This window comes from Helianthus annuus, chromosome 5, assembly GCF_002127325.2.
Source record: "Helianthus annuus cultivar XRQ/B chromosome 5, HanXRQr2.0-SUNRISE, whole genome shotgun sequence".
NCBI classification, from domain to species: domain Eukaryota; kingdom Viridiplantae; phylum Streptophyta; class Magnoliopsida; order Asterales; family Asteraceae; genus Helianthus; species Helianthus annuus.
In genome coordinates, this window is record NC_035437.2 from 56,190,410 (window position 1) to 56,213,447 (window position 23,038).

Consider the following 23,038-nt stretch of genomic DNA (forward strand, 5'->3'; position numbering starts at 1 on the left):
ATATCTATACTACTTTATAAAGCATATAAGAAGGACAGAAATGGTCATTTGCCACTTTACAACCATTTGAAGCCCATTGTACAACCTTTAAAGCAGAAAGGTGTTGAAAAATCCATTCAACACGCGGGGCACTGTCATGGATCCTAACCGGATCTCAAAGACCCGTTTTACTCTTATGGATCCAATATAAACTTTTTTTCACTCCTTTCTAAACCCTAAATTCATTTCATCCACAACCGCTCCTCCTTTCTCCAGGCGATTCAAGATCTCTCCTCCTTCTTTCTCCAGGCGATTTAGGGTTTCACGAGATCTGTGGTATGAGCAAGATCTGTGGTATGAGCAAGATCTCTCCTCCTTCTTTCTCCAGGTGATTTTCAAGATCTACGCTTCTTTCTCCAGGCGATTCTTGATCCGACACCAGATCGACTGGTTTGACCGCTGGGTACCTTTCTTTTTACCATATCTTTTTTTTTCTGTTATTTGAATCGGATCTGTGTAATATTTCAGATTACTTGGTGGTTGTGGCTGGAAGATGGTGGCGATGACACAGATCTACCGTTTGGTGGCCAGATCTACCGTTTGAAGATGGTGGCGATGACACAGATCTACAGTTTGAAGTTGATCTAAATTTTAAGTGATTCAAACTCCCTATTTTGATGTTTGTCATATCGTATACCCTGTCATGTTTGGGCGATTTTAAGAAACAAAAGTTATATGATAGCCGGTAGTCGTATTTGTTTTCTTCTGATTACTTTTTGTCTGTTTAACATAAACTGATGCAGTGAAGTTGATAGCGAAACATGGTAAAAGTGAAAAAAACATTCAATCTGAGACAACAAATTGAGCTACTAATGATGTTTTATATATTTTATCAATAACTCTGTGTTGAGAGTTATTTTATCAATAACTCTGTTTTCGCAATCTTTTAAAAATCATTGTTAGTCATAGGAGGGTGATGGTGTTTACTAGATGCGTATTACTGTTGTTTATACTTCATAGGCTGTTAGATTATATATTACAAAAGGCACTTGTGCTGTAATATAGAGTCCTAAAAACTCTTTTATGAACTTATTTTAGGAAGTGCTGTAATATAGAGTCCTAAAAACTCTTTTTATGTGGAAAAGTTATAATATTGTGTTAATTTGGTATTACAGGATGGATGAGGGGAGGCAACCACTGTCACAGAAGATACCGATTCCCTCAAGCAAGATAAGTCCATATAGGTTTCCCTTAACCTTGTGTTTTCATGATTATACATGCTTCAAGGAATAATTTCAATATTAATTATACGCGTACATAAAATTATTGAAATTTGTATATGTTCAACATGTTTTCTAGGAAATAATGGGGTTCAAGACGTCGAAGGAAACAAATTACAGCGTCTTGTTTATGTTTCTAGAGAGAAAAGGCCCGGATTTGACCACCACAAGAAAGCCGGTGCCATGAATGCTTTGGTATGAACTTATCTTCATAACTATCATGGATTATACTTTCAAATTCATTTTCTTGATTGCTTTTAACTTATATGGTTTTCTTTTTGAAGATCCGAGTGTCGCCGGTTATTACAAATGCACCATACATGCTCAATGTAGATTGCGATCACTATATAAACAATAGTAAAGCTCTCAGGGAGGCTATGTGGTTCATGATGGACCCTATATGTGGAAAGAAAATTTCTTGATTGGGGTGAAGTTATTTTGGTGTTATCCCCATTTGTTCCATTACCCCAAGCTCGAACCCTGTCTAACAGTTAAATGGCCTACTAACAGTTTTTTATTGTTTGTGTTGTCAACCGGGTACAAAACTTTTGAGGGTTGGGACAGGCTGAAGGCAGACTTTCATGAACACATACTTACCGCGACTCTTTTTAATAAACAAATGATGCTGCTGGATCTTGGTGTGTTTCCAGTTCAAAAAATTGTGACAGTTAAGAGCTGGTGGCATCATTTGATTGTCGAGCTGACCTGAAACACTTTTTGGTTTATTTTTAATAAACGTTAGTGCATTAAAAGAGAAATAGGATTAAAAAACGTATTTTGGTAAATAATTTTCAAACAACCAATTTTGGTAATTATTTGTATCAAAAGCACTGTTTTGGGTTTAAAAAAAAAAAAAAAAAAAAAAAAGCCTCTACTCCAAGTGGGTGTTATCGTGTTCGTAATCCCAATGTATCCCACTGTAAACATCGGTACCCTACCGGTAGGGTACCGAAAAACGGGAAAAGTGGGTACCGATACCGGTACCAAATATACCATGACTAAAACTTACCCATTTTGACCCGTTACCCAACTTGTTTGATGTATTCTAAGTACATTTCTAATCATTTATTTACAGGTACCATGTTGAGCAAACTGTTTGATGACACATGTGCATGTGCCCAAATTAATCACACATGACACAACAGCTGTAATGGAGCATAAAAAGTTTGAATTCTGATGGCAACATTTGCAAATCAATGTACTAGGCAGTGACCAGAAGAGGCTGAAGCCAGTCAAACAATAATAGCAATTAGCGGCTACACTGGTGTCTAGGCGGTGGCTGATCTGGTTGTGATTTGGGCGTCTTGCAAGCTGCATTTAATGACCAAATGACGATGAAGATTATCAGTATTGTGCCGCCAAAATAGTGCAGCAAACACGGCAGCAATGACGTGCATTCAGGTGCAGATTCAGCAAACACTTCTGTGTGATTCATATGTACGTTGTTTCGTGGATTTTCAATTCGTGTGAGTTTTCGTTTATATGATGGTGGCACCTTTGTTCTTTTCAGGTTCTTCAGCTACAGTCCACGTTATATGATGCAGGTCAGCCACTGTCTGATTTTAAGGTTCTTCAGCTACAGTTCAGTTGGTTTTGATGTTTCTTTTGCTCTAACCGGTTTCAGTTGTAATCTAACCATTCATACATTTGTCACTGATTCACCATGTTACATAAAAGAAATCAACATCTTGTCCAAATTAAATAATAAATATTCCATTAACATGATGAAGTAAACTTCTAATTGTGTAATTGGTCATTGAGAGTTGAAGCTATTTCATTAGTGTGGCAAAATTAAGAATGGTGTTGCTTTTGATTTGATACTTCATGCTTCCATCTTTGTGTGCCAGTTCCAAATCCTATATGTATGTGTGTTCTCTTCATATGTATTAAATTTTTGTTGTTTTTGGCTCTAGCCAGCATCATCAAGTTCTTTTGGTGGAAAGATACATGAACGGAACTGCAAAGAGGTACTTTCATTCGCACTTCATGTCGTAAAAGTTGTATGCCCACCAGCTCTTTTGTTGGGTTGTCCTATATTAAAGGCAAAACTTCCCATATTTTGTACTTTTTAAAGCCAAATTACCTTTTACTCTTTAACGATAACCATGGAAATATGAAATTGACATCATTTGTTGTGGTTGTCAAGATTCCCTTATTTTTTCATATTGAGGGATCATTTTAGATGCTTGACTAGATTGGCAAATATTTTTACATTTTGGTTAAATCGCCACTGATTTTGCCCTATAATGCTGCTGGGTTGGATGTAGAAGGAATTCATGCCATAAACATTAATATGTGTAGTGATTTATTTTTTTCTTCCCATGTAATGTTTTGCATATGAACCTGAGCCTTTGTGTTTAGGATTGAATTAGGATATTATTAGTTAAGGTGTTGGTAAAAGTTCTTCAAAATTTCCTGAAAATTATATTTCTGTAAGTCAGGTATACACTGGATGAGGTAATCACTATATGATAGCTGGTATAAGGTAATTATAAGATTGTTTAGTTGATTTTTGTGTCGACCCATGTTTTAAATTTTGAATTTAAATGTTTTTGATTGAAGGGCTTTGGTTCGATTCATAGTAAGTAAAGGGGATTAATGGTGGATCAGGTGTTGGAGGGTAACAAGCCGGAGCCGGTTTTGATGTTTATAACTGGCCTTATAGGAGGTTCTTGGCTTTTAAAATGATAAACAAATTGAAGCTATTAGGATGTTCTGTTTGATTCTGTCCAAGCTTTTGATTTCAAAACAATATGATGTTTTTTCCCTAATTTTATCCCCAAATTTGTTTTGCTGGCTATTCTTTCACACACTATATATAAAGTACAAGTTGTGATGCATCATGTACAAGTCTTGTAGGTTTGGACAATGGTAGAAGCTAATAACAGGTGAGCGGGAGGATATTTGAGCGCCGTGATTCAAAATTTAAATAGTTTTAGGAGGGGGGAGAAAACGAGATAGAGAGAGAAAGAGAGCTAGACCTGCCAATGCAGATGCAGACTTGCAGCTTTTACAAGTGTCAACTACTAAACCTGTCAAGTGTCATATACTAGCCCTTTTACTGTTTCCTTTACCTTTTACTGTTTGTCCTTTTCACTGCAAAGTTGTTTTAACAGCTGTAATACATGGTCAAGCATTGGAACTCTACAACTTTTCCCATGCTTTTTGATATTGGAACCTGACATCTCCTACAACACTCTCAACTATCTTGGTATTATATATTCGTGTGAAGTTTCAAACACTCAACAGTAGATAAGATTGTTCAGTTCTTCTGATGTAATGTTTTCTTATTATATATTTATAATATATCGTTGTCAGTTTGACACCAATCGGTAACTGTTTTAAACTTTGTTTCAATTTCAGGCATTAATAGTTGGATAATCAGGTGTGGGAACATGGTGGTTTTGTAGACACAAGTAACCTTCCAATTAGCAGTACAAGCCAGCCAGTGGACTCCATGGTGTTCAGGTAAAAACATTATAGGTCTTTAATATTTTGTTTATACATGGGAAAGTTTACATCTTACAGTAGGAGTTTGAATGTGTAAAACATCATATGTTAAAAAAACCATCACTAAATTTCATTAAATTTTGGGAATAGTTCAAACGTTAAGTGAATAATTTGAAATTATTCTTAAAATCTAGCGACTTTGTAGCAAAAAGTATTTTTTAACTTTTAACGCGTCTATATTTATCGAATAAAGGGGTATTTATGGTTCAAAGATAACTGACGTGATTACTTTCTTTTTCAAATTATCAAGTTAACTTTCTGTTAATCATCTATTGTTATTTTACTTGGTTATGATTCTGACTTAACCGACCTGTTTCTGTTTGAATGACCACAATATTGACTTGACTGATGATTTTTGTAATTTTTATATGAAGGTGATGAGTCAAAAAATGGCTATTTCAAAAAGTTGGAGAATGCTAAAGAGAGGTTGCATCTTTTCAAGGCATACAAGATACAGGTTATTGGCGGGCTGCCTCCAATTAAAAGTTATAAAAAAACATTATCATGAGAGATCCTCAGAAACAAATCAACAAATCGTTGTAATTATTGTTACAAATTTATAACGTTTATTTTTTATCGAGTAATGTTTATCGTTGTAATTTTTCGTTAACAAATTTATGATGTTCAGCATATTGCCCTTCGTATTTGTATCGATTAATGATTTATGGTTAAAGCATTATGTTTGATTTGATGAAAAGATTAATAAACTAACAGCTAAAAAAAATTAATAAAAGTATATCATTAAAGAATCGATAAATTAATAGTAAATCAAGTGCCAACATATCACCAAAATCAAACTAGCGGCTACGTTTTGAAGATTTTAATCATAGTTAAAAGCATAGTCTGGTCAGTCGCTACGTTTTGAAGATTATTAAATCGACAAGCCAAATGTTTGAAGAAAGAAAATGACTGCGAAACCAAACCCAAGATTGGTTTTGGCGGTTTTACGATTTGAAACTGAACCGTGATCACCCCTACAATATATCACGAAACGACTGATAAACTAACGGTAAACTATATATCACGAAAATATAATGTAGTTGTGAAATATATAACAATAATACCTTGCACAAATATATTTTATATTTACATAACAAACTACCTAATAGATTGTGTGTTAAATTAGCCACATGAATTTGTTAGGACTTGCGATCAGTAGATAATTAGATATTTCATTCTATTCATGATTAAGTATTAGTGTAACTCATAATAATAAAATAAACCAAAAATGATTATATAGAACGTTAGCATACTATAGATTAAGATTCTTATATTTTTGAAACCTAACCTTTTCAAAGTAAATTAATACTAAGGATATTAAGATTCGTATTTTTTGAAAGCTAAGCTTTTCAAAGTAAATTAGTATTAAGGATGGATTTACGCCCAGAAAGCACCATTGAAAAAGGGTACCTTCCAACAAATCACTTCACATGGACATGAGTTCGGGAAAGATGGTCGGAAATGGAGAAGTACTCACCAATTAAGCCAATCTTTGACTCCTTTATGATAGAGTGGGAAGCAAAGAGAGGAAAAAGGGTGCGAGAACACTGCCCCCTCCTTGCCGAAATTGTTTCTTTTCCCTGTTGCCGGTACGACCAACCTAAAAATATGTATGATAAAGGTGAAAAATCCTTAGAAACTATAATACCATCTCAACATTATTAGTTGTCGTGTTGTACTGCATTGTAAATTGTCCTCGCAGCCGATTGGCTGCTCACCACCCTATATAGATGGCAGACTGCTCCCCTTTCAAAGTGCAACTACAGTATTTTTTTTCTCAGATTTACTTCATCTGATGGGATATAGATTGCGGGTTGTACATTGCTCATAGCATTCATTGCTAGCTAATGCAGTTTTGGCACGCGTGTTCGTTTTTTTTAATACTATGTTTGTGACTGATATTTTCTTAATAGCATGTTTGTTATTTTTTAAAAGCCTGTAAGGCTCATGGTATACGCCACACACGGATGCTACAAATAAGAAACTTAACAAACGTATAATACAATGTATCACGAGAAAATTGATAAACTCACAGTAAACAAAAACTGCGTTGTAAATTGTCGTCCCGCCGCATCGCGCGGGTATACGTCTAGTATATATATATATATATATTATATATATAACGACAAATCTTAAAATAACAATACAAAATGTACGTTCTTCTTTGAAAAAAAAATATTTTTGTTAAAAGCGGAAACAAAATAGATCTAAAAGAAAACAATAATTTGATAAACAAATGAAAAACGACCAAAACAAAAATAGAAAACAAAAAGCATGTTTGAAAAATATCCACTATAGAAACAGAAAAATGTAAAAAGAAAAAAGAGAACAGTAAAAAGTAAATATAATAGGATAATTTAATTAAAAGTTATGTGTCAGCTGCTTTTAAAAGAAACTTTCTAGTAGAGTTGTTTAGTTACCAAACTACCCCTAGTTACTCATCTTCTCCAAAATAACATTTGCTGCAACTTGCAACCATCCGAAAAGTTCTTGATGAAATCCTTCTCATATTTTTTTCTTTTTAGTTCAAACATTCTTTTCTTTAACCTTTTGCTCTTCCAAGGGATGCGGTCAGAATTTTCCAAGGGAAGCGGTCCAAATTTTTGCTGGAAAATAGCACTAAATTTTTTTTTCAAGGGGTGCGGCCGCCCACCCGCGCCATTAGGTGGGTCCGCTCCTGTTTGGCTCCAGTTCAATAAATGCGATTGAAATAAATGATAAGCATAGAAAAAGTCTTGTTTTGGTTGGTTCATCATTCAGATTTTCATATAATTTTGTTGCATGTGAACTGAAACCAATTAAAAAAGAGATTGATATGTTCCACCCATTTCACCCGTTTCCTTTTAGGCTATTTATTCTTTCTCTGAATATTTACCGGTTTGAAATGGGTTGAAAAATGTATTTCTACTATCCGGGAATGATATTTGACAAAGGGAGATGTGGGTTTCTAAAGTTGGGATCCAAAGCTTTACAAAACATGCCTGTCGTTCCTCCAGGATCTGGTAATGTGCATCAGGTACACCTTTTTCATTATTCTTCTATAAAATTTGTAGCTTGATGCAATTGTTGGACTCTGTATGCCCAAGACACATATTAAATTGATGTGGCTAGTACGTTATGATCCAAGTCGGGTCATACCCAATAACAAGCTAGACAAACACCTATAATATTTGTTTATGATATGATCGAACAAATGAATATTAACACTTACAATATTTAGAAATCGGTTTTCTAAATAATTGCACTTGAGAAAGCAATAAATTATATGGATAATTTATTTTGAGAGAATATTTATTTTGTTATTTAATGGGTTAAATAACATTATAAAAGCTATAATTTGTTGCATAAAATCTTATAAAGATGTCATGTAATGTTTTATAAAAGTTATAAAACTAAACAAGAGACATAAAAATAAATAAGAAAAATTTTGATTGGGTGAGTTGGGAGGTGGCTTGGGCCGCCCACTTTGGGTCTTCCCAAGGTGATCTTCCACCAATAAAATTGCATGCAATCTTTTCAAAGAACAAGGCACTTGATTTTCCTTTTAAATGTTTGCAACATCTTCTCTCATGGTCACTACTAATTTTCAAGTTGTAAGAACTCTTAAAAAACTCCTCAAAATTTCGGCCAAGGTGGGTTGATCAAGAGGGTGTTTCATTTGAGTTTCAAGTGTAGAAATCCTAGCAACATAAGGTGTTCGTTGGAAGCTTGGGGTATGCAAGCTTGAGATCTTCTCCTTTGAAGATTTCCATTCAAGTATATCATCCTCTTCATATCACCTTGCTCTTGGAATGGTAGTATTCTAAAACACCCTATGGTTGTATTTTTCTTTTTAGGCATTGAACCCCGCCGCTCCGTGGGGTGCTATTTTGATAGCATGCATTTCATATATGGATCCGATTTTGGGTTTTGCATTTAAAAATGGTTTTAAATCTTGCAAAGTAACATGTTTTAAATCCTTATTCCGCTGCGTTTTAGTTTTATTTGGATAAAATTACTTTGATAAACATGTGAAAAACCCAACAATGGCATCTAGAGCCGCTTATATGAGTGCTTGCTTCATCGGATTTAAAGATTTTCGGTTTTTCGGGTTTGGAGAAACCCAATAGCCGAAATTTTATCCATGGTTTTCCTTTGTTTTTTCAAGATTTATTTCCTACATGCATAAAGGAATCTTGAAAAAAAATTATGTCATATGGATGATTTATTTTGTTTGGACAAAAACCCACATTTTTCGGTTTTTCATTCTTGGCCGAAAAATATAGGTTGTAAAAGGAAACCATTTTGCTCTTGAAATTTATATATATTCGGATATATATTTTGGTGTTCATAACCTAGCCATGACCTTGTGTGAATATATTTGTGTTTGTGATTTTATTATTCAATGGGTTGTAATAATTATTATTTTGTCTTCCATTTGTAAAAATATGTAATTTATTTATTTTCATTTGGCATGTAAGTAAATAGATTAGATGCATTTTATTTTACTAGAAAAAAATGTATTAGGATACTTTTATGTAAAAGAAGATGCACACAAAATGTGGTTTTGGGTTTTGCCATTTTCGGGCATAAAGGACTTCATAGTTCTTAACGGGATTTTAGCCCGATAACCAAAACATTTTTTTGAAGTCCAAAGGAGTTTGGAGCTGAATATTAAAGACATTTGGAAGCTCAAAGAATGTGAAGAAATCACAACACAAGATGAAGACTTGAAGCATTTGGATGCGGGATCAAGTGGGAGTTCAACGACACATTATTTGTGTCTATATTCACCCTTAGGAAGGACCTTTTGACAACACTTGTTTCGGCTAACAAGTGTGGTCAAAATAGTTGGCTATGGTTATGCACCTATTATCATATGTGTTGTGTGCTTGTATGGTTATTTTTTTATGGTTGTTTGGATGATATTTGGATATGCATGCTTAACAACTAATAACCCGTAACAAGCTTAAAATTGGTTCTTACAAAATCATTAAAACGATTAATAAAAGGTTTTATTAAAAATTAATGATTTTATAATAAAATGAGTTTTATTAAAAGAACCTTGAAAATTGTTTTTCACTAAAGTACCATTGATTTGAATGCATGCAAATATATGGTACATAAAATTTTTCTAAACTAGAATTTTGAAAAATAAAAATCCCTTTTATAAAACAAGTCAAACACCATCCTTTTATACAACACTCGAATTACTTGGGAACTCTTTGTGGGATAAAGGTCACCTAACCACATTTGAGGAAACTTGTATATTTGAGGTGGGTTCACCATGTTTGTGGGATAAAGGTCACCTAACCACTTATGTGTGTAAACTCACATGTGTGTGTAAGTTGGACTACTTGATTTGGAAACCATGAACTTAGGGTCACCGAAGCATGGGGAACAAAGGTGTTGATGGGATTAAACATGCCAACTAAACATAAAGATGTTTAACCGATCCCATATAGCTAGAAGTTGCAAAGGGTTGCAATCGTCAAACGTTGACTACCTTGCTAATTTAAATAATGGGATAAAGGTCACCTAACCAATATTTAAATGTAACGTTGGATTCTAGATTTTAATTATTAATTGTCTATGAGACATTAAAAGGGTATTAATAATTAAAATTTTAATAATATCGAAAATACTAAAATTGAACTTTGTTAAATTTTGTAGATGGCCGCTAACAATGCAAACCCGATTACCCAAACCGTCCGTAACCTATCACTAAGAACCATCCTTGAAAAGGATCGTCTCAACCATAACAACTTCATGGATTGGTTTCGAAACTTGAGAATTGTTCTCAAGCAAGAGAAGATATCCTATGTGTTAGACGATCCTATTCCCGACCAACCTGACGAGGAAGATGTAGAAGCCTACAATGATTGGGTTAAGTATACCGAGGACTCCATGCAAGCCTCATGCCTCATGTTGGGAACTATGATTCCCGAGATTCAAAAGGACTTTGAACATCATGGGGCATATGACATGATTACCCAATTGAAGGAAATGTTCCTACAACAAGCAAGGGTAGAACGCTTCAAAACGGTTCGAGCGCTTCATGCATGTCGGATGGAGGAAACCCAATCGGTCTCATCTTACGTCCTTAAGATGAAAAGCCACATTGATCGCCTCGAGAGGCTCAATTGTCCCGTCTCTAAAGAGTTGGCTACGGATTTGATCCTCAACTCTTTAACAAAGAAATTTGAAAGCTTTGTTATGAACTATATAACATGAATGGATGGGACAAGAGCATTGGTGAGCTTCATGCAATGCTCAAAACGGCCGAAGCGGGAATGGGTAAAAAGGCTTTACCCGTTCTAACGATCAATGAGGGAGGCAAGAAAGGGCATCACCCCGACACCAAAGCAAATGTTGCCAAGGGAAAGGGACACATCAAAGGGAAGGGAAAAAGAAAGGCAAAAGCAGAACCACCAAAACCAAAAGAGAAGAAGGCAAAAGTTGCCACAAGCGATCCATGCTTTGAGTGTGGAGAGATAGGACATTGGAAAAGGAATTGTCCAACCTATCTCAAAGAGTTGAAAAACAAGAGGGATGCGGGGCAAACCTCAGGTACAATCTTTATGATACATATTGATCTAAATGTTATTTCTTCTAACACATGGGTATTAGATACCGGATGTGGAACTCATATTTGCAATTCGTTGCAGGGGTTCAAAAGAAATAAGCATTACAAGAAGGGAGACACTAGTCTCTTCATGGGCAATGGAGCGAAGGTTCAAGTTGAAGCCCAAGGAGACTATGTTTTAAAACTTCCAAGTGGTTTGGAAATATGTTTGAAAAATGTTTTGTATGCTCCTAGTTTGACTAGGAACATTATTTCTGTTTCCCTTTTAAGACAATATGGATTTGATTTGAAGTTTGTGAACAATGAAATTTATGCTTTGATGAATGACATGTTCTACTTTAAAGCTACGCCTTCAAATGGTATTTATGAATTGGTTCATGATAATACATCATTTGATAATTCAATGTACCAAGCAAACACCAAGAAACTCAAAATGGATTTAAGTGAGACCTATCTTTGGCATTGTCGTCTTGGTCATATAAACAGAAATCGCATGCAAACACTTCAAAAGAATGGTCTTTTGGAAACAAATGAAATTGGTTCATTTGATACATGCGAATCTTGTTTACAAGGAAAAATGACCAAGAAACCCTTTAGTGGCACAAACCAAAGGGCAAAAGATTTATTAGGCATCATACATTCAGATGTATGTGGTCCTTTTAAGCCAATGACTAGGAATGGTGAAAGATACTTCGTAACTTTTACCGACGACTTTAGTCGTTATGGTTATGTGTACTTGCTAAGTCACAAAGATGAAGTTTTTGAAACGTTCAAAATCTTCCAAAACGAAGTAGAGAATCAACTCACCAAGACAATCAAAGTTCTTTGTTCCGATAGAGGAGGTGAATACCTTAGCGATGCCTTTCAAGATCATCTTAGGAGTTGTGGGATCATCTCACAACTTACTCCACCTGGAACACCACAACATAATGGTGTGTCTGAGAGGAGGAATCGAACTTTATTGGATATGGTTCGATCTATGATGGCTAGAAGCACATTGCCTCTATCATTTTGGGGTTACGCTTTGCTCTCCGCGGCTCGTATATTAAATATGGCCCCAACCAAGAAAGTGGATAAGACACCTTTTGAAATATGGCATGGAACGGTTCCATCACTATCATATTTGAAGGTATGGGGTTGTGATGCTTATGTAAAGCAATACACCCCAAACAAGTTAGAAGTATGATCCATTAAGTGTATCTTCGTGGGATATCCTAAAGATGATATAGGATATTATTTCTACGATCCAACAGAGCAAAAGGTATTGGTTGCTCGAAAGGGTAAGTTCTTGGAGGATAAGTTCCTAATGGAAGGAACTAATAGAACAGTGGAACTTGATGAGGATCAAGAACCACAACCCGATACACGTTTGGTTGATACTAGCACTCAACAAGAGGTTGTTGAAAATGATCAAATGGTTGATCAACATACACAAAACGTTCGCAGATCTGGTAGAATTAGTAATCCACCTGAAAGATATGGATTTTTCATGGATGGATGCTATGTGGTAGATTCAGATGAACCAACCACATACCATGATGCAATGTCAAAATCTGATTGCGACAAATGGCTTGAAGTCATGAACGTAGAGATGCAATCCATGTATGACAACCAAGTTTGGGAATTGGTTGTGCCACCTCTTAACTCCAAAGTAGTTGGAAGTAAGTGGGTTTTCAAGAAGAAAACAGATATGCATGGTAACTTGGATACTTATAAAGCGAGACTTGTAGCAAAAGGTTTCACTCAAACTCAAGGGGTTGATTATGTTGAGACCCTCTCGCCAGTGGCGATGCTAAAGTCGATTAGGATATTATTTGCCATAGCTGCATATTATGACTATGAGATTTGGCAAATGGATGTCAAAACGGCTTTCCTCAATGGATATCTTGATGAAGATGTCTATATGGTTCAGCCTGAAGGTTTTGTCGATCCAAAACATCTTAACAAAGTGTGCAAGTTAAAGAAATCAATCTATGGATTGAAACAAGCATCGAGAAGTTGGAATCACCGTTTTGATGAAGAAATCAGGAATTTTGGGTTCATCAAGAACGGGGATGAAGCTTGTGTGTATAAGAAAGCTAGTGGGAGCACCGTCACTTTCTTAGTATTGTATGTCGATGACATTCTACTATTTGGAAATGACATTCCAACCATGGAAGGTGTAAAAGCCTGGCTTGGAAGATGTTTTTCCATTAAAGATCTTGGAGAAGCTGCCTATATTTTGGGAATAAAGATCTATAGGGATAGATCAAGGCGCTTGATAGGTTTAAACCAAAGTGCATACATTGACAAAATCTTGAAAAGGTTCAAGATGGAGAACTCTAAGAAAGGTTTAGTACCTATTCAAAAGGGGACGATATTGAATGTAACTCAATGTCCAAGCTCAAAGGATGAGCAAGAAAGAATGAAAGGAATCCCATATGCGTCTGCTATTGGATCCATAATGTATGCAATGATATGTACTAGACCGGACGTGTCATGCGCTTTAAGCATGACAAGTAGATACCAGCAAAATCCAGGTAACAGTCATTGGATGGCTGTTAAGAGCATATTGAAATACCTTAGAAGGACTAAGGATATGTTTCTAATATATGGATCTGGTGAAGAGGAACTCGTTGTAAAGGGTTACACGGATGCGAGTTTCCAAACTGATCGAGATGGTTCTCGATCACAATCTGGGTATGTCTTCATTTTGAATGGAGCTGCAGTCTCTTGGAAGAGCTCGAAGCAGGATGTTGTAGCATTGTCCACTACAGAATCAGAATACATCGCCGCCTCATTGGCAGCACAAGAAGCTGCGTGGTTAAAGAAGTTCATTGCCGACCTAGGGGTAGTCCCTACCATTCAAGACCCCCTAGAGATCTTTTGTGATAACGAGGGTGCGATTGCTCAAATCAAGGAACCTCGTGCACATCAAAAGACTAGGCACATTGAGCGGAGATTCAACTACATAAGGGATGAAGTTGAAAAGGGAAAGATATGTATTCGCAAAGTTCACACCGATCAAAACATTGCGGATCCACTCACGAAGCTCCTCGAACGGCCAAAACATGAGGGTCATACTTGTGCCTTAGGACTTCGATATTCTAGTGATTGGATTTGATCTATTTTATATTTGGATATTGGAACAATTGTTATTTTAACTCTCTATGGTATTTTGAGTTATGTTCCATTTTAGCATGTTTAAATCCATGAATAAATTAATTATTCTAAATGTCCATAGTCGATCATACTTGTGGGAACAAATATGAATGTAAGACTATTATGAACTTGGATTGGTGGATATTCATTAGGTATGAATATAGAGCAAAGTGTTGCTGCCAAAGTTCATAGATATTTGTGGGATACAAATATTGGACTGACCCGCTCTCAAATGTTACTGCATGGAATCATTTGTGATTGATCATAAGTAAATTTGAGCAAAGGCGAATATCATAGTATCCTCTGACCTGAGATACATATTGGGTCTTGATATTCACTAAATATTGTACCTTGACTTAGTTCTTCGCTGTCTGTAATAAGACATTACATAAGGCTAAGCTCAGGTGTGGTACGAGGTGATTGTGAGAGACGTATGTAGTCAAGAAGGGATTTGTTCCTCTTATTCGTTGAGAGTAAGATGTCTTAGGCCTGCTAAAGTTAAATCAACAGAGAATGATCACACCGTGTCTATGGATTTGACATGACATCTGTAACGAAAGGATAAATGATAGATTCACCTAAATCATATTCAAGTAAGGGACTTGAAGGGGATGATGTTATTGAATGGCACTTCGTCATACGTATTAGGGGTAGTGAACCGTTGTTAGGCGTTATTTACTACTTGCATCAATCTTCTATGTATCTTGTGCAAGTGGGAGATTGTTGGACTCTGTATGCCCAAGACACATATTAAATTGATGTGGCTAGTACGTTATGATCCAAGTCGGGTCATACCCAATAACAAGCTAGACAAACACCTATAATATTTGTTTATGATATGATCGAACAAATGAATATTAACACTTACAATATTTAGAAATCGGTTTTCTAAATAATTGCACTTGAGAAAGCAATAAATTATATGGATAATTTATTTTGAGAGAATATTTATTTTGTTATTTAATGGGTTAAATAACATTATAAAAGCTATAATTTGTTGCATAAAATCTTATAAAGATGTCATGTAATGTTTTATAAAAGTTATAAAACTAAACAAGAGACATAAAAATAAATAAGAAAAATTTTGATTGGGTGAGTTGGGAGGTGGCTTGGGCCGCCCACTTTGGGTCTTCCCAAGGTGATCTTCCACCAATAAAATTGCATGCAATCTTTTCAAAGAACAAGGCACTTGATTTTCCTTTTAAATGTTTGCAACATCTTCTCTCATGGTCACTACTAATTTTCAAGTTGTAAGAACTCTTAAAAAACTCCTCAAAATTTCGGCCAAGGTGGGTTGATCAAGAGGGTGTTTCATTTGAGTTTCAAGTGTAGAAATCCTAGCAACATAAGGTGTTCGTTGGAAGCTTGGGGTATGCAAGCTTGAGATCTTCTCCTTTGAAGATTTCCATTCAAGTATATCATCCTCTTCATATCACCTTGCTCTTGGAATGGTAGTATTCTAAAACACCCTATGGTTGTATTTTGATAGCATGCATTTCATATATGGATCCGATTTTGGGTTTTGCATTTAAAAATGGTTTTAAATCTTGCAAAGTAACATGTTTTAAATCCTTATTCCGCTGCGTTTTAATTTTATTTGGATAAAATTACTTTGATAAACATGTGAAAAACCCAACAGCAATTATGTTATTAGAGAAGGAATCAGTACTAATTTAATTGAAACAATCCAGATAGTGTTGTTGGAACTGATTCCCACACTACTACAATTGATGGGTTAGGTGTTGCTGGTTGGGGAGTTGTAGGAATTGAAGCAGAGGCAGCTATGCGTGGCAGGTAAGAATTTAGCAAAATCTTATTCTACCATGATGAATGCTGGATGATATTTTGAATTCTATTGTTTTATATAAATTCTCAATCGAGCACATATCCAGATCGATCACTTCTCAGTTAACCTGTTTCATACATGGTAAGTAGGCTGAACCATTTGAAACATATAGATTTGGTCTTCATACTTAGACGTTTTTACGTATAGATTTGATCTTCATAATTGGATGTTTTTACATATAGATTTAGTCTTCATTGATGAGCTCTAAATAGACTCTCCAGCAAATAATCATGGTATGTATAATTAATTTTTATTTGTTGGTCAATTAATTATTAAATCGCTAATGTTTTGTAGTCTTTGACCCGACTTCTAGCTCCCAAAGAGTAACTTTACGCTGTAAAAAAGATGGTAATTTTGACCTATTTACTTGCAAACAAGTCGATTTCGGCTCTGTTTTTATCTAAAACGGCTCAAATGGGTCAAATAATACAATTTGAATAAAAGTGGTATGAGCAAAATGGACCAAATTCATTCATATGGATAGGTAAAATAGAGGATTTCTAATCCTTACAGAAAAATGAAGGAAACGTATACTCAGTTTGAGGTGAGTAACGCTTGTACACGCAATGGTCGATAAGGTTATTTTTAGAATAATGTCATTTTTAAAATATATTAGTGTTGTAACTATACGTAAACTTTCTTTTTCCAAATGGATGAAACATGCTTGTGGGTAAACCCGATCTGCATGTTTGGCCCAAACTAAAAAATCCGTTCTTGTAACCTGGGGTTCAAGCAAGCTAATTGCATATCGGGTTACATGGTGGACTAGCTTCATCCGGGCATTTTGGTTCAAAAACCTAAAGCTTTTTTATCTCGTTGAATATGATAATCAGGGATACCATATGCGACCTTGCGCCGCAACGCTATGTGCAGTGAACTGCGCACACATAGGCCAACACTTCCTTTGTCGCTCTGCATGCGCCTGCGCAGGACCGCAACATGGAAATGTGTTTGACAGAAAGTGAATGTAGTAAACTACTATCATCTTTGGTAGTAATCACCGCATCCCATGTATGTTGACGAAAACGGCCATTTTCATACACAAGGTGAGTTTTCTCGTCTTTCCCCGAGAGGGAAAGCAAACCAGGTTCGCGCGTATCCGCATGAATTGAGGCAAGTCGTTTGTCGACCGTGACAATGAGCCGGGTGATGGTCACTCGTGCCCAAGCCTGGTGCGGGATTTAGGACGATACCCTTTCAAGTCCCCCAATCCAGTGTTGCTTCTACGCGCAGGTTGCAAGTGGGTGGTATGCTGGACTAATGGATGAATGGTGTCGTTGAAATTAGTTTGGAAAAGATATTAGGCCAAGGCCTTTTTCTCCTGCTTCATGTTTATTAATTGGTCGGTTGGTGGTTATATCCGATACGGACTGAGTAGAGTCATTATCGACTTGGTGCAGGTGTATTTGACATGAATTGCTTGGTTAACAGTTGTCAATACAGAAACTTAACAAGAGAAGCAACTAAAAAAGCGGGATTCACCCCTGCACCGGCCGGTGAAGGTGTATGGCCACCTTGTTACTTCCTTATGTTCATCAATTGGATATCTGCTTTTGATGTTGATGTCCTAGGTTGGGCGTTTGTTTGGGTTTTCCTTCTGATAGTGCAAATCATCTATCATCAGTCATGCTTGCTTAAAAAACGCAACAAACTTTTTTGAAAACAATGGGTAGATAAACAAAGTCATAAGCAGACTTGATATCACCATTGTTGAGCTTCCAGTTCTCAAGTTCACAATGATTATCAAGAGTCTGCACCAATAGCTTCCGAGTATCTGTTTCAGCTACTTGATTTCATTAACTGGTCGTTTGTCTGTCTGAGTGTTCTTCCTTTTTGAATAAATGGGATTTATTTAAAAGTAAAAGGAACATTGAAACCGCTTGTTCTTGCTGTAGGAGAACGCGATGCGTCGGCCGACGCAAGTGGTTCTGGTGTGGTGTCGTAGTCTACCAATTTTCGTGTGGTCAAATTGAAACTTTGTGTGTGAACCACGGGCGAAGTGGATTATGGTTTAAATTTCCCATAGCCACCGTTTCCATAGTCACATGCGGTTACAGTTTGCATTTCCTATAGCCACCATTTCCATTGTCACATGCGTTCGCAGTTGCAGTTTACCTTTTCGCATTAACCGCAAGTGGAAGCGGAGAAGGTCTTTGGTTATTTGTCGTGTAATGCAACCATGTGAACCGCAGGTGGAAGTTGGTGGGATCTTGATGGTGAAAATGTGATGTGATGGCGACTACTGCACTACCCAAGGCATTAATTACACTGTTGCAGCAGCTTACCGGTCGTTCATAGTCAGGCACATGCAATGTGAAGCACGCGTGGTAATCGTCAAAGAACCATCGCTTACCAGCTGACGGTCATTGATTGGCATGTCGCGACGTCGGACTCGAGCCGAGCCGAACCTAACCGACTCGAACCGAACCGAATCGAACCGAACTGAGTCGCGTCCACATAAAGTGTACCAACATGTTTATTTGGGATTTTACAGAGATCTGGGGGTAACTCAATTCGTTGAGTTTGGAAACGATGTACTTGGTCAAGCTGACATCCTGAGTACTGATGCTGAAGATCCGTAGTGCTTTGCTTGGTCAACTTCACAAAGGCGAGACAATGAGATCTGGATGTAGTTCAACTAAGCGTGCTGTTTGGTTGAGCTTGCAAGGGATATACTCGGTCTAGTTGACTTTCCTGAGTATTGATGCTGAGGATTAAAGTGCATTACTTGGCCGATTCCACAAAGACGGTTTACAGAAGACAGTTCACCAGAAACCTCTACCAATGTAGTATGCTTGAATGAAATAGAGTTCTTATGACAGATCAAGACTTGATGTAGTTCATAAAGAATGGAACCCTTATCAAATGCCGGTTGGAGTATTGGAAGATCAGCGGAAGATCGGTCAATTTAGCCTTATGAGGACATTGCAGAACACCCAACACGGATACACGTACTTTAAGGGGGAAATATTATACCAGGAGCGTCAAGATACTCCTTACCTGGATCATCGGTCAAGGGGGAATTTGTTAACACAAAGAAGATAAATACTTGACTGAAGATCGATTGCAGTTCCATTTTCAGCATTCGACAGCAACGGACAAGGGGGATTTTGTTGATGCAGATTTTGTGTCCGATGCTGTTCGAATAAATTAGATTTATTTTTTGCTGATTTTGTAATAGTTAATGAAATGGTCTAACGAACGTGTATAGACCCGCTCGTTTGAAGTGGTCAAATGAGAGGGTTATTCGTTTAACCGTGTGTGTGTTTGCAAGACAAAGGGGTGTAGCTATAAATAACAACCCTTTGTCATTGTAAACACTTGAACTTTTAGGAGGTGTTAGACCTCAGAGGGAGAGATCACCAGTTGGTATCTCCCCGGATGTGTAATCCTTTGGTAAGGTTCGGTTGGCTTGTTAATCGGGCCGGCTTGTATTGTTATGCTACTTAATCTATACAAGTAAGTTTTTCATCCGTCTCTGATCTTCCCGTCTATGAACATAAACACACGAATCACGGTTTCGGTCCAGAAACACACGGTCCAACAAGTAGGCTTTTGTTACAAACCAAAAACAAAGTATTAAAAGTCTTCTTTTGAGCCAAAATGAAACCGGTAGTAACAACCATCCACCAAAGTTCATGCATATAAACGAGTATCCCGGATGGCAAGACAGATTTCGTACGTATATTCTTGGGCAAAACACAGAGTTGTGGTTGTCTTTACCACGGAATTCAATCAAGCACTTGAAGAAGCCGGTTTAAATGCTGCGACATTTGTGGATCTTTCTGTCGATGATAAGAAGACATATGATTTAGAAAAGAAAGCATTCTTAATTCTAACTCAAGCCTTAAACAAAGATATTTATCATCAGTTTGTGGGATTCAAAATGACAAAAGGTCAGTGGGATGCACTAAAGGCAAGAGGTCAAGGAAATGCGTCGTCACGCAAACTAAGACATGATCTGCTCAAAAAGGAGTTCGGCGGCTTCATGTGTATGGAAAGGGAGTCGCTGGGAGACATGACAAGTCAATTGGGATGGGTAATTTTAAGGTCGCGGTAACTCTGGAAGAGGTTGTCACTGATCAAGAAATCACATGTGACTTAGCAATGGTTAAATTCACTAAGTCGGGTACCATGGCTCTGATACCAATTGTAAGTTCATAATTCGGACCAAAACCCGTGATTAGTGTGTGATTATGTTCAAAGACGGAAAGAATAGAGACCGATAAAACAACTTTCTTGTATAAATTTGGTAGCATAACATTACAAACCGGCCCGATTACAAGCAAGCCGAACTATACCAAAGGAGCATACATCCGGGGAGAGACCAAGTGGTGGTGATCTCTCCCCCAAGTCTAAAACCTTCAAATGTTGCAAATGACCAAGGGTTGGTATTTATAGCCACACCCCCTTCACTTGCAAACACATACGGTCAAACGAATTTCGTTTGACCACTTCAAACGAGCGGGTCTATACACGTTCGTTTGACCGCTTCACTAACTATTACAAAATCAACATAAAATGTAGTCTAAACTGTTCGAACAACATAGGACACAAAAATTGCACCAACACACTTACTACTTGAAACCACATCAGCAAACTTTGTTTACTTAATTACCTTTAATTTCCGTTGCATATAAATTCTGTTAACAATCTGTCACGTGTACCGCAAATAGGGCCTACCCGAAAACAGGGTCATCATAGGTTAAATCTTAAATGTTTTCTGAAACTTTATTAAAAATGAACTTCCGAAAATTACTTAAGGCAATTAACAGTGATAGATAAAGAAATTATATTAGTTTAAGTTTGCAAATATATTTTGTTTTAAAGATACTTTTTTTTTGCTTCTTGATGTTAAATTAATTTAGTTTCAGTCTTTTATAATTATTTTCAGATTAAATTTTTATTTGTTATATGTTTTAAAAACTATTCATTTTTTTCTTTTCTGGTTTAACTAAAAATATATTTTTGTTAAAGTAGATTAAATTTGGAATTTTTAAAATTTAATGTGAACAAAAACTGAAAATGCCATTACAAACTAAACCAAAAGGAAAAAATTATCATAAAAATAAATAGAATATCAGCACTTTTCTTTACCAGTATAAAGATTCATGAATCACTAATAACAAGTTTGAAAGGATTAGATAAATACAATTTTTCATCATTTACCACAACATTTAGAAATCTATCATAAAAGGATTTATGATAACTACAACATTTATTTATAATCTTGCAGATTCATTTATGTGCTTATTAATCAATTAAAGCTTAGAAAAATGGCCGTAACAACAGTTGTGATCAGTTGTGCGTTTCTGCTTAGGAGACTCCTCCAAGAACTGTACAGCAAGGTAGGAGACTCTTGACACCTTTACCAATCACGGATCCACTAGATATTGTGGCAAAAACATCATCTGCTACAACAGGTGCAAATTAAATAGTGACTCCACCGTCAACATCATAAACCACCGCTTTACATGCAGCGTTCCTGCAGATCGATATAGTTGGGAGTCTAGAACCAGAACATGGCTCTGTGTTTTGTGGGATTCGCATAGGGTTTTCCCCTTTTCTGTTGTTCCTTTTTTATGGCTGGCCTTTAGGGCCCACAGGTACTTTCTTGGAATCCTGATTCTTCACAAATTTCTTATCCATCTGTCTTGATTCTTTCTCCGGTTTCGGGTTGGATGAAGTTGATTGCTTTATCAAGAAAATACATAAGAGTTGAGATATTAATAAAATTAACCCTACCTATGAATTATAAGATGAAACTGTTGATACATATTATGTGGTCGCGACTCGACTCGGTTCGACTTGGCTTGGTTCGACTCGGTTAGGTTCGGCTCAAGCCCGACGTCATGACATTCCTCCGTTGTGCGTCCCAGAGTTCGACACGCGAAGCACCGAGAGCCGAGAACGTTTCCCGGTTGACACATCATCATGACATCATCATGATGATGTCATGATGATGTCAAGACTTTGACTAAAATGCACATATTTGAATCAAGTAGAATGTACGTGCATGAGTCTGTTCATTAACTTGGGCCAATCAGCATACATCATGGACTTCAACCTCTTGGGCCCAGGCCCACTTTTGACGAGACTAATTGAAGTCGACGAAACAAGATGGTTTCGTCGACACTTCTCATTTTCGTCGCTGATTCGTCAAGATTTGGATTGATTCGTCAAACAATTTGTGATTCGCCAAGTCAAGTTCTGATTCGTTGTGCTGTGACTATAAATAGCCTGTCTGTGGATAAGGAAAGTAAGAGAACACATTGTAGAACACAGAGAGCATATTTATGAGAGCACACACACGAGAGTTTTAGAGAGTTTACAAAACACATTTGTAAACATTGCATTGTAACCGAACCTTTCATACGTATTAATACAAGTGGTGTTAATCGGTGAAGATTGTGTGTTGTGTTTGTGCGTGTTCTATCTCGGTTTGCCATTCCGGTTGGATTCCGCACAACCGGGTTGGTTAGTATACAAGGATTAGGCGACTAGATCCTCCTAGCCGGACCTACAAGTGGTATCAGAGCCTTGGCTCTTCTCCTTGTTAAAACCGAGTGTTTTCGGGTTGTTTTTCGGGTTTTAAAGTTTATTTTTTTTTTCTGAAAAACATTGTTATTTTGGTTTAAATCTTGTTGTTTTGCTGGAAGTTCTTATAAAAATCACTTTTTCTTTCATGTTCACATATTAGAAGTTGATTTTTAGTGA

At 36.6% G+C, this 23,038-nt stretch overlaps 1 protein-coding gene across 43 annotated transcripts; it reads left to right on the forward strand.

Annotated features, from left to right (window-relative positions):
* The first annotated feature begins 216 nt into the window (after nucleotides 1-216).
* Nucleotides 217-5,417, forward strand: LOC110940680. Of its 43 annotated transcripts, none has more exons than XR_004894351.1 (11): nucleotides 217-429; nucleotides 508-724; nucleotides 1,155-1,223; nucleotides 1,339-1,454; nucleotides 1,544-1,749; nucleotides 2,335-2,696; nucleotides 2,770-2,803; nucleotides 3,173-3,226; nucleotides 4,119-4,535; nucleotides 4,623-4,727; nucleotides 5,144-5,417. XR_004894351.1 is itself a non-coding variant. In XM_035990700.1 (10 exons), the coding sequence occupies exons 4-9, from the start codon at nucleotides 2,646-2,648 to the stop codon at nucleotides 4,667-4,669; spliced, it is 333 nt and encodes a 110-aa protein (XP_035846593.1). In that variant the 5' UTR covers nucleotides 217-429; nucleotides 508-1,454; nucleotides 1,544-1,749; nucleotides 2,335-2,645; the 3' UTR covers nucleotides 4,670-4,727; nucleotides 5,144-5,417. The 43 variants fall into 43 exon arrangements, 5 of the variants coding, with proteins under 5 accessions (XP_035846593.1, XP_035846597.1, XP_035846595.1 ...); XR_004894354.1 differs by having other exon boundaries at nucleotides 508-634; XR_004894360.1 differs by having other exon boundaries at nucleotides 508-1,454; nucleotides 4,119-4,298; nucleotides 4,376-4,535.
* The last annotated feature ends 17,621 nt before the right edge of the window (nucleotides 5,418-23,038 follow it).

Bases quoted from the DNA above. Each gene is read 5' to 3' on its own strand.
- LOC110940680 (XM_035990700.1), top strand. From the start codon at position 2,646: ATGACGTGCATTCAGGTGCAGATTCAGCAAACACTTCTGTGTGATTCA. The intron at 4,148-4,375 runs GTGAGCGGGAGG...TTGTTTTAACAG, and splicing joins ATGGTAGAAGCTAATAACAG to CTGTAATACATGGTCAAGCA. The intron at 4,471-4,622 runs GTATTATATATT...TTTCAATTTCAG, and splicing joins CAACACTCTCAACTATCTTG to GCATTAATAGTTGGATAATC.